Source organism: Heterodontus francisci, chromosome 4 (assembly GCF_036365525.1).
Source record: "Heterodontus francisci isolate sHetFra1 chromosome 4, sHetFra1.hap1, whole genome shotgun sequence".
NCBI classification, from domain to species: domain Eukaryota; kingdom Metazoa; phylum Chordata; class Chondrichthyes; order Heterodontiformes; family Heterodontidae; genus Heterodontus; species Heterodontus francisci.
Genome location: NC_090374.1, coordinates 110,405,681 through 110,424,699, shown reverse-complemented (window position 1 = coordinate 110,424,699; position 19,019 = coordinate 110,405,681). Strand labels below are relative to the sequence as shown.

General features: G+C 42.3%; 1 protein-coding gene across 1 annotated transcript; it reads right to left on the bottom strand.

The window, feature by feature from the left end:
- Positions 1-3,064: 3,064 nt before the first annotated feature.
- On the bottom strand, positions 3,065-4,021 carry foxb2 (forkhead box B2). The gene has a single exon (XM_068028872.1). The coding sequence runs from the start codon at positions 4,019-4,021 to the stop codon at positions 3,065-3,067; it is 957 nt and encodes a 318-aa protein (XP_067884973.1).
- Between the last annotated feature and the right edge of the window lie 14,998 nt (positions 4,022-19,019).

Sequence of the window (19,019 nt, the reverse complement as noted above, 5' to 3'; positions counted from 1 at the left end):
TTATTTTGTCTATTTTGTTTTGTTTTAAAATTGAATTCTGTAACAGATGTTCCCAAAGTAGTTCCAATGCATCCGGTTCGATATTTGAAGACTGAATTCGATTCAGTTTTTACACTGCTCCAGTAGGGTACCAAAACATCAAGCCGTTTTAAATCGCGGGAAAGTGATTAAAAGTAACGAATTTGCTAACGCTACAGCTTTTAGTCCTTTGACACGTCAGAGATTTTTCTTTCCCTTGAAATTGTTCGAAGGTAACAGTGTTTGGTATATGTCAGTGTTTAATTATTGGTGTCAGTGTATTGCACGATATTATTTCCAAAGTAATTCAGAGTAAATGAAATGACGGGAATATATCCTCGCGGCTGAACCGTATTCTGGTCACTTCTGGGAACGTTCACATATTTTGTTTAATGAACCACAAACATACAAGTGGGGCGTGTAGTTCAGTTCAATGTGAAACAGCAACAGGTTAATAACAAGAGATTTCTGTAAGGCGGAGAGGTTATTCGCTCCTTGTGTGATACTCTTATTGAATGTGGGCTCCAGTAATAAGAAAGGAGAAACTAATCTAATTGAGCCATCATACAGTAGAGTTTAGCTTCGAAATAAACTATTCGCTTTTCCTTCTGTCATTTCTTTTTCGCTCATTCACTCCATCAGTTAGTTCCCAAGTTCTAAAACAAGAGTGAGAAAATTGAAACAATATCATAATAAATGTTTTTAAAAAGCTACTTTTAAAAGCCCCGTGGATAGAAATACTTAAGTAGGGAATTGTTAAATGTAGGTCTAAAATTAAAATAATCCTGCTTTCATCTTTTTCGAACAAAGGGTTAAAGACTTATAAATATTCCAACCCCTCATTCCCACCACTTCCACTATCACTTTTATAAAGTGAACTCACCTTTTGTTCGTGTATCTGCTTTGGTTAAATATATTACATTCGCCGCATAGGATTTCAAACGGAATCACTTTTAAATAACTGGACATGTGTGCAACATCACTTTCATCTTTCATCCGTTGAATTCGAAACCCGAAGAATATACTAATACAAATATTTGGAGACGTTGCTGGGAGGCAGATAACATTCCCTGGAAGCCTCAGTTGGCCGTTTGCGTTGGATACTGTCATCCAAACTACTATGCTGAAAACCGGATAGAGCAAAAAGTTGGCATTTGATGGAAACAGAATCTGCACAGTGGGAATAATGGTCGGAAAAGACACGTTGGCATTCGTGTACCTTTTACTGGCCTATATTAACTGAAGTGTTCCACTGGAATCAGCAGATGTGCACTTGTGGACTTTTTCAGTGTCATGCACGGTTTAAACCATATTTACATATTTGTTTTATATAAAAATAAGATAGTAAACACATATTGGACGGGAATATTTAATAACCTTTGTTTCCGATAAAAGCTCCTGTGTACAGTATACACAAAATGTTCTGAACAATTATTCACAGATGAAATATTCAATACGAATATATACAAAACGAACGAAAGTTGGAACCACCTTTCACGACGGGTTTACTATACATCTATATTCACAATCCAGCAATTCTATTCAGTTTTTTGCTCGTAAAGTGCTGTTACATTGCTCTGATTTTGATCGCACCATATTTAACATCACAATGAAACCAAGCTACGTGCCAAAAGAAATGCGAAAAGAAAGGAAAATGAGGACAAAACCTGAAATTTCTACACACTACAAAAGATGATGTGAAAAGCAAATGTTTTTCTCTCTCTCGAAAGGAAACTTGTGTAACTGTCAGGAAATATTGCCCCATCTGTTACCCACCCTTGTGGTGTCGGCTAACTTAAGTTCGCCCCTGTGTGGAAACTATTGGACAATTTCAATTGCGCCCTGACCACTTCAAATGAGTGTGGGCTTACATGTGGTACTGAAGTACAGATTTTTAAAGAGACATCTATTCAAATTTCTGCGGCGCTGCTAACAAAAATTCTGTCAAAATCTGAGCCCGAATATTACTTTCAAAAGAATTATTTCTCTTTAACGTGTTTTCTACCAATACATGTAAAGTATATACTATGAAGTAAATATGTCGAACAGTGAACATGGACATTTAACAAACTGCACCGTAACTCGCGTTTTGTTTGGACAACTTTTAGCATGTTTCAACACAGCGTAGGTTAAAGAACTGTACAGGCATTTAAGTCTGAAAGAATCAATAGGAGCTGGACCACTGTCATTATTTATTCCGCGATGAATACATGTGCATTTTTAAAATAAATCCATAATATTGGAGTAATCAAGAGATTACAAGAGTAATCAAATCGATCGGCTTATTCTTATTTGTACAACTTATGGAAGTAATAAAAATAAATCGTTGCCCTTTAAAAATGGTATCTGAGCTGCGATACTGAGGGGTTTAAAGTTACAATCAATGCGTCCCTCTCAAAACTTGCCAACTTCACTAGCTTACACCGCGCCGCTTAAACGTATTTCGGTTTCAAATAACTTTGGACCTGATTTGAAATACCTAATATCCAAGAAAACAAGGCATCTCAATTCTCATCAAATTGTTGCTGGGTTCTATTTTTCAGCTACTTATATGCGAGTCAGTCCATAAATCATTCTTTTGTTCCTGTTTGGACCTATTTCACTTCATAAGATGCCACTTTAAAGTTTTTTTTTAACCGCAGTTGTTGTTTAATAATACCCTGGTTTCGAAATCGCCGGAAAACACAAATTGATCACCGATACTATCTGGTGAATTCTGAATATTACACTACAAGAACACAGATGGATAAGGTGCAGCTTTAAATATCCGCAAATAATGTTTCTGGAACAATATATCCAGGGATTTATTTCAGGTACAACTTCATATTTTACTCTATTTAGGTCATTGACGACTTAATTATTGAAAGTAAATTCTCTTACCTGAAAATTCTCTATTGAAATATTTCCCTGATATATGTCTAAATGATAATGATTTATGAATTTTAAACGAGACAAATCATTTTCTGCAATAATTAACCTTTTCACATCATTTTTAATCAATTAGTTCACCTATTAAAAACTGATCTATACTTCAGCCTATTCGCCCTCAGGAATGGACGTGCACGGAGTGTAAGGAGTTAGTTTTGCCCTCAGTGGAGGTTGATCGAGTCTGATCTAGATGTAAAGAGGATGAAGATGATGACGGACAGATCTGCGTGGGACTGCCTGGCAGGGCTCCTGGAGCTGGCATTGTGGAGATAGACGCCAGGGACACTGTAGGTTTGATGGGCACAGGGACGGCTGGCATAGTCTGGGTGCCCGGGTGACAGATCGTCTTCATGGGTACCCCAAACGGGCTGTAATCTGGAGTAACTGGCATGGGGGCCATGGAGTCTATGACACCCACATGGGGCCACATGGATCCCACCATGTTACTGAGCTGGCTGGGCACTGGATAACCAAGGTGGTGCATTACAGAGGCCAAAGGAAGTCCACTGGCCATCATGTTCTTATAGTCCCTTCCAATAATGTTCTCGATGGCAAATGGGTGCTTAAATCCAGTGGACTGGGGACCGTTGACCCCATAGGGCTGGAACTGGGGCAAGCGCCCCATACCTGGGGCCGTCTCCGGCGGGGCCAACCCCAACTTGGCTTGTTGCTGGTGGTGGTGGTGGTGCTGGAAATAATGGATCATTTGTGAATTTTTGGCGGACAAGTGTTCTGACCGGTGCACCTTAAACCTCTTACGGCGCCGGAGGAAACTCCCATTCTCGAACATATCTCCACAGTCAGGATGAAGAGCCCAAAAACTGCCTTTGCCTGGCTGGTCGGGTCTGCGCGGGATCTTAATGAAGCAGTCGTTAAAAGAGAGGTTGTGGCGGAGAGAATTCTGCCACCGCTGGGTGTTCTCTCTGTAATAAGGAAACCTGTCCATGATAAATTTGTAAATCTCACTCAAAGGGAGCATCTTCTCCGCAGAGCTCTGAATGGCCATCGCAGTCAATGAGATGTACGAGTAAGGAGGTTTTTGATCACTGTAGGAATTTTTCCCCGGACGAGGCATTTTGTCAAGTTGTGGAGGGGAAATAAAAATCACGAGGAAAGCTCAAAATTCACCAAAGCACCTCGCCCTGAAAGCGAACCGATGGGTCTGACGACGAACGAGTTGAGTTCCCTGCCCAAGATTCCATAAAATCTCTGAATGCCAAGGTGCTGACTGAATTCGGTTGCTTGTATGTGCTGTGTTGTTGAAAGATACCAGAGTTGTCGATAATGGTTAAAAAGCTCCGTGCTGTCTCGCTAAGAGATAAAGAGGCCGAGAAGTGCACACTTGTGTTGTGTGAGCTAACGAGGCTTGTTGTGATCACAGATGCAGAGACCCCTGCAGCTCCCTTCAGCGCTTTGTTGCTCTTCATTATCACATGACAATCGCTCAGGGACAAGAGAGAGAGAGAAAAAAACCTCTACACGATTCTAGTTTCATTTACACCTATTTAGGAGGACTGCTCCGGCCAATAGAACATGCTTCTGTTTTGAATACAGTGTGGGGTCGGGCTGAATAGGGGGAGCGAGGAAATGCGAATGGACAGGCAGAGAGTAGCAAAGGTATGCGGTTGGCTCCAGGCATTTAGGCTTAAACTAAGGTTTAATACTGACGCTTATAAAATACCGAACTAATTTCAATTTAAGAACGGTTGCAGCAATATTGTTATAGTTTCCATTAAGGATAAAACGTCCCCACGACATTCTGCAGCGCCCACAATTTACCTGTGCAACTGGCTGAGTGGAGGCTACATTTAAACTTTATTTGATCAGACCTGGGAAATGAATTTTATGATCCCTATACATTTCCTCTCATTGGTTATTTTGCTTTGCCTTGGATCACCAGCTACTAACCAAGTGAAGCTCAGATTCAAAGATCAAAGCCTCGAAATTAAACGTTTACGGTTCATGGTCACGTTACCGATGCGAAAATGTTAATTACTGGTCGGTCATAGGTTTATGAAATCTATACATTCTACTGTCTGTACTTTTATGCACTTTTTTTGGAAAATGGACACTAATAAAAAAAACTTCCTTCGATGTCACCGACTTTGGCTTTTCTGCAAATTACCAAGTTCAAAAAGGAGCAAGAGGAATCCAAGCTGTAGCTGCAAATCAGAGCGCAAGGAACCTTTCATAAATAGAAAGCAAGCGAGTGAGAAATACAAAAAACAGTAATGAGAAAAAACAGATCGAAAGAAGGAAGGAATAATGAAAGATATTTTGGGAGAAAAAAAAAGAAAGCTAATATAAAATAGATTTGCAGCCATTCAAAGATACTACACCATTTACTTGGGAGTTTATTTGAGATTGAAAGTAAATCCGGCGCTACTCTAAAACAGGAATGAGGTTCAGCCCGCTACCTGTGGTACAAAGAGGTCATAGATAGTTATTATCCACAAACGATCCATTACGACTAAAATGTCAAGATGCGAGTAATGTCATTTTTAAGGGTTTGTCTATTTCTGTTAATCTTCCATCGCGGCGTCTTTCTTCAATGGGCAGAAAGAAACAGCAATGTTAACAACCCGCCGAGCGCTGATTGACAGACCAAATCAGAGGAAGCTCTGGATACGGATCTTTCCACTTTGCATTTCCAAGGCAATAGGATCACGCTCGGTTAGTGGTAAACGATATTGTCATTATAAATGTCGACAGATATTTCAGTTCCGTCTGAAATATATTCAGTTGTAAAGTGAAAAAATGCATAAATTCTGACCTTTTGTGAAGTTGAGAGAGCTAATCGACACTAAACAGAGTACTTGTTTGTCATGTGTCATTTATTAAATAGCATTTTTGGATGGTAAAAGCATACGAGGCAGTTCTCCGGGACAATAACAGTTAGACTAGTTGTACATGGCGGCATGTGTGAGGTACATCTCAATACTGAAATAATAGTTTCAATCGAAGTGAGGGGCGTAGAGAGGAATTCTACTCCAACATGAAATACATTTTAGGCTACAAACTTCCACGGAATCGTTTTCTATGGAAAATTTAAATTAGTGACACTAGAGTTATTTTTCTCGCCGTTTTAGTAAGGGGCATAAGTATATAACAGAGACGTCGATCTAAGTAAAATCTAGGGGCGATATATTCCAGAGGGAGTTCCAGGAGTGACTTTTCACGAACAGATACCTCTGTCTGACTCTGCCTAGTCGCGGGCCGAAGTTACGAAGCTCGAATGGGTCGAAATCCCAGATTCTTTCCAGCTGTGCTGCGTGAAACTAGACGGTAACAGCACTGTGTGTGATATCATACATTGAGGGAAAAAATGAACAAGAACCAGGAAGTTGCATCACCAAATTTTCATCACTACACAAGTAATATATCAGATTATTGTAATAGCTGAAATCGGGAAGAAGATGATTACAGTTTTAGGATTTAGGTTTTCGATCTGATTTGCAAATCTTCTGTTGATAATCCTCATGTTAATGCGGAATAACTGGCCTAATCCGTTTTTAACTGTTCTGATTACTTTTCTTGGTAAAGTTCAAGATGTGAGGAAAAAGTGCCCCTTGATTGGCATCGTCCTGCTCACATTAAGAACTGCGAACATCTGGAGTATGGAGATGTGACATTTTCGCAAATCCAAACTAAAGAGAACTTACATTGCGTTTCCCTCCCGATTCATCAGGGACACTCAAAACGAAATCTACTGCAGTTAGACAGGAAATGCCCCATCCGCTGAAAACTGTAAAACAACTACAATCTGAGTCGTAGAATCCTTTACTTGTTATAAGATGTAACAAGGAATTAAAATCGCATTATTTAAAATTACATTAACTAAGAATGGGGGCAATCGCAAAACAAACATGAACGTTGGGATATAAAGAAACGGTAGTTCTGAAAAAGGGTTTCTATAAGAAGGGCGAACCAACCGTTTTCTCCTTTTAGATGCTATGGTACTTGATGCATATTTCCAACATTATCTGTTTTATTTCATGTTCATGTCTAACATGGCCTAACACTGTTATTGTGCCACCTAGATGTCTCTCGGTTATTGATTAACTTCGAAATTTTACCAAGTAATCTGGTAAAAGTTGAATACTGTGTCATGGTACCAGTCACTCAACCCTCATACCCAGCCTCGCCATAGGTGCCACAAGTCCCGGCTACCATAACGTTTGGTCGCGGTAGCTACTGTAGCTATTCATCTATTTACATCATCCTGTGCACAGTCCCACTGTTCAGTCTTGGCACCTACTCCATTACCTTTTAAGCTGATCTTAAGGCGAACAATGCACACATCCTGTCTGCCTCAATCTCCTTGCCATTATCTTTTCTATGTGTAATTTACTCACCAACAGCAATCTGCACTTACATAACATCATTAATGTACAGCAGATGTGCCAAGGCATTTACAAATTAACGTCACAAAATGGATGCCAAGAGAGAGTGACTAAATAACTGGAAGGGGTGGGGTGATGGGGGTGAAGCTGGAGTCAGAGGAACAAAGTGTTCAGGATGAGATAATTAGCTAGAGGATATTGTAGAGATTGGGTGGTGATGGAGGGATTTGTAGCTGAAGATGTGGATTTTAAATTCAATGCACATGGGGATGAGAGCCAACTCAGATCAGCATGGACCATATTACTTAAGGGTTAATCTCTGCCTTCCCAGTTGACGCCCAGTATCACATTAATATTTCAAAAGCAGTCAGCCTTAGTTCTTTGCCCTAATCAGGGTTCTACATCAGACAGAAAGATTGACTTGGCAGCAGCCTTACATACATGGAGAATCGTCAACAGCGCCACTCAGTGACACGTGCTGACCAATATCCTGTTATCTGATGCTTACTTTGAGTTCTGTCAGAAACATTCAGTTCTCCACCTCATCGTAGCCTTGATCTAGACATTTGATGCAAGAGCTGCATACCAGAGGAAAAGTGAGAGTAGTTGCCCTTGGCACCAAGGCAACATTTGACAAAGTTTTGCACCATGGAACCCTAGAAAAACTCTAGGTCAACAGGGGTCACGAACAAAACCTTCCAATGGCTGAAGTTATGCATACAGTAATGAAGATGAACATGATTGGTGGATCCCAATCATTGCATCTCCAAGACATTACTGCATTTCATTAAGGAACTAATCTTGGGCTAATCACCTCAGTCATTTCATCAAAGACCTGCCCTCTGTCATTTAATCAGGAGTAGGGATATTTGTTGAAGTTCCGCTCCATTTGCATCTCCTCCAATAAGGAAGCAGCATATGTCAGCCTATGGCAGGACCTGGATAACATCCAAACTTGGGCTAACAAGTAGCAGGTAACATTCACACCATATAAATATCAGGCAATGAACTTCTCCAAGTTAAGTCCCAATCTCCATTTGACCTTTAGCAACACTGCAGTTTTTGAATTCCCCCATCATCAACATCCTGATCAGAAACTTAACTGAACTAGGCATAACAATATGGTGACAAGTGCAGGGCAGAGACCGGATACTCTGTGGATCACCTCCTGACCCCTCAAAAGATTCTGCACCATCTAGCTGGCTCAAGTCAAGAATGTGATAGGGTATTCCTCTCTTGCCTAGATGGGTACAGCTGCAACAACATTCAAGCAGTTGAAAACTAACCTAGACAAAAGAGTCCAATTTATTACCACCTCTGTCATTGAACTCAACATTCCCTTTCTTCTCCACTGGTGTCCTGTGTCTGTATAATGTATCATCGACATTCTGCACTGCAGCAACTCACCAAGCTTACTTTGACAATACCTCCAAGTCCAGCAACCTCTACCACCAAGAAGATCAAGATCTGTAAACTTCTCCTCCATCACTTACCAACATTGTGGGAGCACCATAAGGAAAGGCTGAGTTCAATGGCAGAGGTGGTAACAAAGTGGACTCTTTTGTCTGGATTAGTCTTCAACTTCTTGAATGTTGTTGCAGCTGCACTCACCTAGGTAAGTGGGAAATATCCTATTACATTCCTGACTTCAGCCATGTAAATGCTGCTGAACCTTTGAGGAGTCAGGAGGTGATCCACTCATCACAGAGTATCTGGTCTCTGCCTGCAACTGTAACTATGTTGTTATGCCTGGAAAAGGCCCACTATCAGTTTCTCAACTAGGGATGGCCAATAAATGTGGTTTTGCAAGTCTTGCCCATATCTTGACAATCACTATTAAAAAAAACATATATCCAGTGGAAACAATATTAAGATGCATGCATTAATAACATTTCTTCCTGGACTTGTGAACCTCATGTATTCTTTTTTACTTAAGTTGATAGTAACAAAAATAAAAACACTGTCATTTTGTTGGTAAATATCTTGTAATAAGGATATATGGATTCCTCCCTGCAATTTTCTCTCATTCTGTCACAAAGATGCCAGGATGATTCTATACACATTGGTAGTCAGTCTGTAATCTGTCCTTTGACCATTTTCATGTGTCATCAGACTATTTTGCTGTGGGGCATGGTTTCATACCAGAGCCTGCTCATGTGCATTTTCCAGCAGGAGTCAATCAGAATTGACCAGGAACATGAAGCCTAGTAGTTTTTCTTTACTTTAGCCCAGGAGTAGTCAGCCACTTGTGGCACCCCAGTAGTTCAGATCAGCCAACACAGCACACACCAGGGGTCAAACCTAGGACCATCCTGCTCTGTACTACTTTGAGTGATGCATTTACCTACCTGCCCCACCCAGACAGCTAAACAGGTATCTTTCCAATATTTATTGACACTGTAATATAGCATTGAAATACCTAATTTACTTTCATTATTTAATGGGGCAATTACTAAAGTTAATTTTTTTAAGGGCAACAGAGCCAAAGTTAATTGTAATGATTTAAAATATACAAAATTCACACCAACATTAGTCAAACAATTCCATTCTGCACAACATATCATCCTATAACATTCTTGTAATTGTAGGTCGGGACAGTTGTTGGTGTTCTTAAGGTCGCTGTTGTTATTGTTACTGGATTGGCAAAACCATGAGAGTGAGGTTACATTAAAGAATAAAGCCTCACTCACCACTACTGTGCTATTATGGCACTAGTATGCTGAGCGGTTCTTCCAACTTTCCAGAAAACCAGAGCACTAGTGTGTTGCCCAGTTCACCCCAGCATATTCATGCTTGTTGGTAGTATTGGCACAGGGAAGGGTGAAAGAAGGTCATACTTACACTGTTAAGTGTGTTGAGCTTAATTAATTCACAATGTGTTTGCTCCAGCTGTTGCACTAGAGCTGGAACAATGTTAATGTATGTGAAACTCCAGCTTTTGGAGGGTTTGACATGAAGCACAACAGGGATACTGATTCCAGGCAACTGACATACTTTGATATTATAATGCCAATTCTGACGGCGTATTGCAGCAGGTCTAATGTAATTAATAATGTAATTATTCTCGCTCTCCAGAGCTTTCCAAGTTTCCATCCCACCCAAAAAGAAATCTTGGACAGAGACTGATCTGAGTAGCAGTACAAATATACAAACATAAGACGTTTGGTGAAAAACAGAAAGCTTCAGTTAGAGACAGCCAGAATCCCAGGCATGATATACTGCTGCACCCGATAGAGACGAACGCTATTTTTATACTACATCAAAAAGTACTATTTTGGCTTTGTTTTAACAGCAGTGTAAGTGGGGTTGTGATTTTGCTTAGTGTGCCTGGAGTGCTGCACATAGACATCTGAGTGTTGGTGACATTTTAAATGATTGAGATACCACCTTTTTTGATTGTCTCATTATCATTGCCCTTGTCCGTTTTACACAGTAAGTTTGGTGCTGAGTCAGTGCCTCGGAATTTCTAAAGTGCAATATTGAAAATATTCTAAGAATTTAGGAGACAAAATTCATCCTGAGTAGTAGTGCAAAATGGGCAATAGCAAATTAGCAGCCTGATTTACACTTTCCTAGTCTTCTCTTCCATTTATCTACCAGGAAAAGAAAACAGAGCGGAGTGCCAAATGGGCTGCCGATTCAGTATCGTTCATTCTGCACTACCGCCCAGGTCAAACTTCACCCCAGTCTTTCGCCTTTAATACACAGATCCCACTGTATGACCTGAAATACTTCGATGCACATTAATTGAGGTTTACTACCTAGTCATAATTATTTTACAGACATATGTAGAAACAGTTTATAGTGGTTGTACAGTTGCCTAGCAGAAGTTAAAGTTTACTTTGAGATGTCTTAATGCTGCCTATAAAACTAGCTGCTTACTCTGATAATTGTCAGAATACTTAAATTATTTTAAATCATTTGTAAATTTAATCAGGATAAAGCAGATTAAAATGATTCTATTTGTAAATTATGGTCTTATGATGTTATGGGATTAAAATTAGGGAGTTAAAAATTTAAAAATAGCAAACCCCACCACGATGCACCCCCACCTCCAGCGGTTTTAACCGGAATCCGTTATTGGACACTGGGAAACTGCTTGATGTGGTGTCCACATACAAAAAGGGGATAAAACAGACACAGACAAATAAAGGTGCACTCATCTCACTACTATCACATATAAAATAATGGAATCAATTATCAGGGTTTAAAAAAAATATCTGCAGAATATTAATCTAGTAAATAGTAGATAAAATGGATTCAGAAGGAGGAAGGTATTGTCTTACCAACCTCCTTGACTATATGAGGAAGTGGACTGTGGAAAGCTATGCAAGATCGGGGCTGGGATTTTTCTGAGGTTGCGACGTCGGGCTCCGTGGCTGGGGTTGGGCGGGGTCCGAAAGATCGCACAGGCAGCAGTTCGCCATGGAGCCCGGTGCCGGGATTGCTGTGCCTGATCTTCCCAGCGGCGGCAAGGCTCCATGGAAGCCCACGCCAACACCACTCGCGCCGCTTGGCGACGGGACCCAACTTTACATATTTAAATTAAGCAAATGCATATATTTACATATCTTTCACCGCGATCTTGCCGACTGTCCCTGCCTTTCCAAGCGACAGCTGGCACTGCCGCACTTTTACTTTCCGTCTAGGGAAAGCTGCCGCCACCGAAGTGGGGAAGGCGGGAACTCTGCATTTTCAGTGTAGTGGGGGGGGGGGGGGGGGGAGAAGGGTTGAATTCTGCACTTTGTGCAGTTGGGATGGAAAAGGGTTAATCTGGGCTTTTCCGGTGTAGTAATGGGGGGATGGGGGTGGGTGGGCCAAACTCTATTTTTTGTTGCAGTTGCGGGAGGGGGGACAGGGGCAACTTTCATCTGTCAACGCAGGCCTGACAGCTCTTTAAAAATGGCGCCTGCGCCTGCGCAGAGTCAGCTGACGCCGTTGCCAGTGTTGCAGAGCCTGTCCCTGCCACGTGATTGGGGGCGCGGGCCGCCCAGCATATGCAGGTGGGCCGCCACACACTAGATTGTGGCAGCATGGCAAGTGCGTAGGCCGCATGTGCGGGCCGCCATTTTTTCGCCCACCGCTGGGAGAGAAAAGCTCAGCCCCGTGTACCTGAATTTTGAGAAGTTTCCCGGTGTCCAGTGACTGACACTGGTTCAAACCAAAAGCTGGAGGTGGATTTTGGCTGGGTTTTGCATTTTTAATTTTTTAACCCTGTAATTCTTAGCCCTATAACATCATAATTCCAAGGCCATAATTTCCAAATAGAAACATTTTAATCTGCTTTATCCTGATTAAATTTACAAATATTTTAAAATCACTTAAGCATTCTGACAATTATGACAATCCCATAGAGCTTGTTCACAGAGTAAGCAGCTAGAGTTTTGTAGGCAGCGTTAAGACATTTTAGAGTAATCTTTAACTTGTTGGACAAAATTCCACACATGACTTATTATTTAAACCCAAAGCTGTGGGGATTCAGGTTAAACCCTGGACTCTATAAGAAATTGGTTTAACGGTAGATAATAACAAATGCTCATTACAGGGGAAGTACCGAGTGGACAGCCTCAGAGCTTTTAGAAACATTATGGTTTCTAATTTATATAAATGACCTGGACTCAATAACTTAGTGCAAAGTGGTCAAATTTGCTCATGATAGCAACTGAGCAGTTGTAGTGGAATTGAAGGAATCTGCTCAGAAATTGAAGAGTGAGTTGGATAAAATATGCATATGGACAGATAAATGGCAAGTGAAACTTAGAGCAAACTTGTGCAAAGAACCACACCTATAAAGGAAAATAAGTGACATATGCACAATGGCGTTGGAATAGCAAAGGATGAAACTAAAAGTGTTAAACATGTGCAACCAATTGAAAAGCAGTAATGAATAGAAGACTGAATAAATACATGTGCGAGGAATTATGAAACCAGTGCTGATTTTTCTTACTGATACAAAACTCAGCAGAATGGTAATGCACTAATATAAATGCACTATAATAAAAAAAGCATGGCAAATAAGGTTTGGGGAGCTGCAGGCACAGACAACTACATGAAATTATGATGTCATGGCAAGAGTGGAGATCTGGCTGAAAAAAAGGAAGGACTGGGGACAAAATATTTCTGGATACAAGGTGTTCATGAAAGATAGGGAAGTAAAGAAAGGAGGAGGGGTGGCAGTATTGATCAGGAAGAATAATACAGTGCTGGTAAGAGAGGATGTCCTAGAGGGTCAAGGACAGAATCTATTTGGTTAGAGCTAAGGAACAATGGAGGCACCATTACATTACTGGGTGTATTCTATAGGCCACCAACTAGTGGGAAAGATATAGAGGAACAAATTTGCAAGGAATTTATAGAGAGGTGCAAAGACTCTAGAATAGTTACAATCTGGACATTCCCGCTTTTAATATTTCAACCATTCTCTTCAAAAAATTCAATCAGGTTCAGCAGGCATGGCCTACCCTTTACAAATCCATGTTGGCGCTTTCTGATCAGCTGAATTTGTCTGAGGTGTTCAATTACCCTATCCTTTATTATCGACACTAGCAATTTCTCAACAACAGATATTAGGCTAACTGATCTATAATTCCCTAACAACCTTCTGTCACTTTTCTTAAATAGCAGAGTGACATGCACAATTTTCTAATCTAAAGGAACAGTTCTGGAATCGAGAGAATGATTTGAAAAGGTATCTCAACATATTGGCAGCCTTCAACAAGGCTGAATGGGAGCATGGTAACAGGCAAAAATAAAAGGAAAGGAAACTCAATGCACAGGATGAGTGTGCAGGCAAGTGATGAGTACGTGATCCCCTATTTTATGACTACTGAAGTGGGGCTGGTGCAGAATAAGATGTTGCAAGGAAGGTAGACCTGTTTACCGCTCTGCCATGGTACTGTCATTGGCTATGCCTGCTTTATATTACATGGCAGCTGCAAGTATCCTAGCAACAGATGGTACAGTTCTGAGTCAGACTCTCTGAGGACCTGGATCCTGTGCAGACAGTTCCTGACAGTTGCTGCCAAATAGGTGCCTACATATATAACTGATGGCATCTTGATGGGTGTGGTTTTTGAAACACCTTGATTTGCTTTCATTGATGACATACTGTAATTGAGGTGTTTTCAAAGAACCATGCAGCATTATTTTTAGACAGGCCATTGCACATCTAAGCTATCACCATGTACCATGGGAACTGAAGCTTCTACATGCACTATTCCTCTGTGAAAGTGGAGTATGTACACCTCTTTCTGCAGATATCGATGTAGGGTACTGATGGGCAGGCACAGAACAGCTCTGATACAGACTGGTTTCCTACTGTTAGCCCCCTCTCCTTCCTCCACAAACCTAAGATATTTGGGAATTCCTATCCAGAAACCCATTGGTAATGGAGCTATATAATTAGAAAGCATGTTAGAACAATTGTCACAAAGGTTGCTGAAAACTTGATAAAATAAAATGAACTGTGCAGAAATGGTCTTAAAATTGTCCACTGAATCATCTCACAAGCCATTTTAAGTTTACTTGTGGGTTCATGCTCCAGTAATAATCTGTGCTAACATTTCAGTGCAGTACTAGAGGTATACAGCATGTTGGAGGGGCTGTGTTTCAAATGGAATGTTAAATCTGTTCCATCTGTCTGTTCAAAAAAATAAACAGAAGACAGAAATTGTAGCAGAGCGAATTAGAAGGTAAAAAGCAAGCAAGGGAAAGAGACTTTTAAAAAAACTTTACAATTGTTTAAATTACTATTTTAGGTGTATGGGAATAATTTTTCTCCACACAAGATCTGGTGGCAGGTTGTTCAATCTTGCCCATCTAAGAGCAAAGACCAAAGTACGGAAAGTCCTCATCGGGGAACTCCTCTTTGCTGACAATGCTGCTTTAACATCTCACACTGAAGAGTGCCTGCAGAGACTCATCGACAGGATTGCGGCTGCCTGCAACGAATTTGGCCTAACCATCAGCCTCAAGAAAACGAACATCATGGGGCAGGACGTCAGAAATGCTCCATCCATCAATATTGGCGACCACGCTCTGTCTCTCGATGCAGAAATCAACAAGCGCAGGGGAAAGGCTTCCACTGCTATGTCCAGACTGGCCAAGAGAGTGTGGGGAAATGGTGCACTGACACGGAACACAAAAGTCCGAGTGTATCAAGCCTGTGTCCTCAGTACCTTGCTCTATGGCTGCGAGGCCTAGACAACGTATGTCAGCCAAGAGCGACGTCTCAGTTCATTCCATCTTCGCTGCCTCCGGAGAATCCTTGGCATCAGGTGGCAGGACCGTATCACCAACACAGAAGTCCTCGAGGCGGCCAACATCCTCAGTATATACACCCTACTGAGCCAGCGGCACTTGAGATGGCTTGGCCATGTGAGCCGCATGGAAGATGGCAGGATTCCCAAGGACACATTGTACAGCGAGCTCGTCACTGGTATCAGACCCACCGGCCGTCCATGTCTCCACTTTAAAGACGTCTGCAAACGCGACATGAAGTCCTGTGACATTGATCACAAGTCGTGGGAGTCAGTTGCCAGCGATCGCCAGAGCTGGCGGGCAACCATAAAGGCGGGGCGAAAGTGTGGCGAGTCAAAGAGACTTAGCAGTTGGCAGGAAAAAAGACAGAAGTGCAAGGGGAGAGCCAACTGTGTAACAGCCCTGACAACCAATTTTATCTGCAGCACCTGGGGAAGAGTCTGTCACTCTAGAATTAGCCTTTGTAGCCACTCCAGGCGCTGCTCCACAAACCACTGACCATCTCCAGGCACTTAACCATTGTCTCTCGAGACAAGGAGGCCAAAGAAGAAGAAGAATAAAGCCACATTTGACACTCGTGCATCGTTATTGCTGTGACATTAAAGTTTGTATCAGTGCCACAGTAGGCTGGATTTTGGTCCCAGCCTGATTTCGGGTTCCATGGAGTGGGGGAGAGGGAGTGTTGGAACTTCGGAGCGGCAGCGGCGGCCATTGAACCTGACGCTGGGATTGCTGGGCCCAATCATCCCGGCGGCGGGGAAGCTCCGTGGAGGCCTCTCCACTGCTCTGCGATGGGATCCTGCTTTGCATATGTTAATTAGATCTTTGTATTAATTTAAATGTAACCAGCAGCGATCTTACCTTCAGTTCCAATCTTCAGCAGAATGTGTGGCACTCACGTGCCTTCACTTCCCCGTCCAGGGAAAGCTGGCACCACCAAGGTGGGGAAGGGGTCAACTCTGCAATATTTGTATAGGGAAGTGGGGGGAAGGGGTCAACTCTGCACTTTGTTGAACTGACTGCAGGGCTGGCAGCCTGTTAAAAATGGCGCCAGCACCTGCTCCCGCCACGTGATTTTTTTTTGTGGAGGGGCAGCGGCTGCTGTGAATATGCTAAGTGACTGCCCATTGCAGAATCGTGGCAGTGGAGCATGGTTGCCATTTTCTGCACCTGCCGCCAAAATTCAGCCCTGTGGTTTTATTAAAGAAATGGGCATTCAAGGTAGCCTGAAATACCTTGAATCTTATGGCACCCTAAGATCAATAGTAAGTGGCTTGCAAATGTCAAGGAAAATAACATTATATTATCTTTTCTTTACATTTTGGTTGCTTTTCATTTTTTTCTAAAGTAAGCTTACTTCAATACAACATTTTGTAGCTATCTTAGGTTTACATACAAATTTAAGGTAAAATAGGGGAGAAAAAGAATAAAGTGAATTTACCTGAATTATTTATCAGCTGGATGGGATAATTAGTTTGTTTTGTATCATTTCCACGTTCTATGCCAGTTTTTAATATCAATTCCATGTCCAATTTTGAAATGCCAACACCTCCAAGGTGCATCATGTTCATTTCTGCAATATTCTGCCACACCTGGAGATCTTCAATCCTACTGGTCCTCTGGATTCTACCTTCATGGATTTCAGACCAATAGGGGAGGCGATGGCGCAGTGGTATTGTCAATGGACTAGTAACCCAGACACCCAGGGTAATGCTCTGAGGACATGGATTTGAAACCCATCACGGCAGAAGGGGTGGCATTTGAATTCAATTAATAGATCTGGAATTAAAAGCTAGTCTTATGATGGCCATGAAACCATTGTCAATTGTTGTAAAAACCCATCAAAATGTCCTTTAGGGAAGAAAATCTGCTGTCCTTACCTGGTCTAGCCTACACATGACACCAGACCCACAGAAATGTGGTTGACTCTTAATGGTCTCTGAGATGGCCTAGCAAGCCACTCAGTTGCATCAAACCAATAGATAGTCAATAAGGAATGAAACCAGATGCACCACCCGGCATCGACCTAGGCATCGGAAACGACAACGGAAAATCCAGCTGTCGACCCTGCAAAGTCCTCTTAACAACCATCTGGGGGCTTGTGCCAAAGTTGGGAGAGCTGTCCCACCATCTAGTCAAGCAGCAGCCTGACATAGTCATTATCATGGAATTATATCATCAGATAATGTCCTAGATATGACCATCACCGTCCCCGGGTATGTCCTGTCCCACTGGCAGGACCGTCCCAGCAGAGGTGGCAGCACAGTGGTATACAGTCAGGAGGAAGTCTCATGGCATCAGGTCAAACATGGGCAAGGAAACCTCCTGCTGATTACCACCTACCGCCCCCTCCCTCAGCTGATGAATCAATACACCTCCATGTTGAACATGACTTGGAGGAAACACTGAGGGTGGCGAGGGTGCAGAATGTAGACTGGGTGGAAGACTTCAATGCTCATCACCAAGAGTGGTTCGGTAGCACCATTACTGACCAAGCTGGCCGAGTCGTAAGGACATAGCTGCTAGACTGGGTCCGCGGCAGGTGGTGAGGGAACCAACAAGAGGGAAAAATATACTTGACTTCATCCTCACCAATCTGCCTGTCACAGATGCACCTGTCCATGACAGTATTGGTTGGGGTGACCACTGCACAGTCCTTGTGGAGATGAAGTCCCGCCTTCACATTGAGGATACCCTCCATCATGTTGTGTGGCACTATCACCGTACTAAATGGGATAGATTTAGAACAGATCTAGCAACTCAAAACTGGGCATCCATGAGGCACTGTGGGCCATCAGCAGCAGCAGAATTGAACTCAACCACAATCTTTAACCTCATGGCCCGGCATATCCCCACTCTACCATTACCATCAAGCTGCAGGATCAACCCTGGTTCAATGAAAAATGCAGGTGGGCATGCCAGGGGCAGCACCAGGCATACCTCAAAATGAGATGTCACTCTGGTGAAGCTACAATAGAGGCCAAATTGCGTGCCAAATTGCGTAAGCAGCATGCGATAGACAGAGATAAGCGATCCCATAACCAACGGATCAGATTTAAGCTCTGCAGTCCTGCCACATCCAGTCGTGAATGGTGGTGGACAATTAAACAACTAACAGGAGGAGGTGGCTCCACAAATATCCCCATCCTCAATGATGGGGGAGCCCAGCTCATCAGTGCAAAAGATAAGGCTGAAGCATTTGCAATAATCTTCAGCCAGAAGTGCCAAGTGAATGATCCATCTCAGCCTCCTCCTGAAGTCCCCAGCATCATAGATGCCAGTTTTTAGCCAATTCGATTCACTTCGCGTGATATTGTCCACAGTGCTATCAAGCGGCACTTGGTCAGCAATAACCTGCTCAGTGACGCTCAGTTTGGGTTCCGCCAGGGCCACTCAGCTCCTGACTTCACTACAGCCTTCGTTCAAACATGGACAAACTAGCTGAGTTCAAGAGGTGAGGTGAGAATGACC

Bases quoted from the DNA above. Each gene is read 5' to 3' on its own strand.
- foxb2 (XM_068028872.1), bottom strand. From the start codon at position 4,021: ATGCCTCGTCCGGGGAAAAATTCCTACAGTGATCAAAAACCTCCTTAC.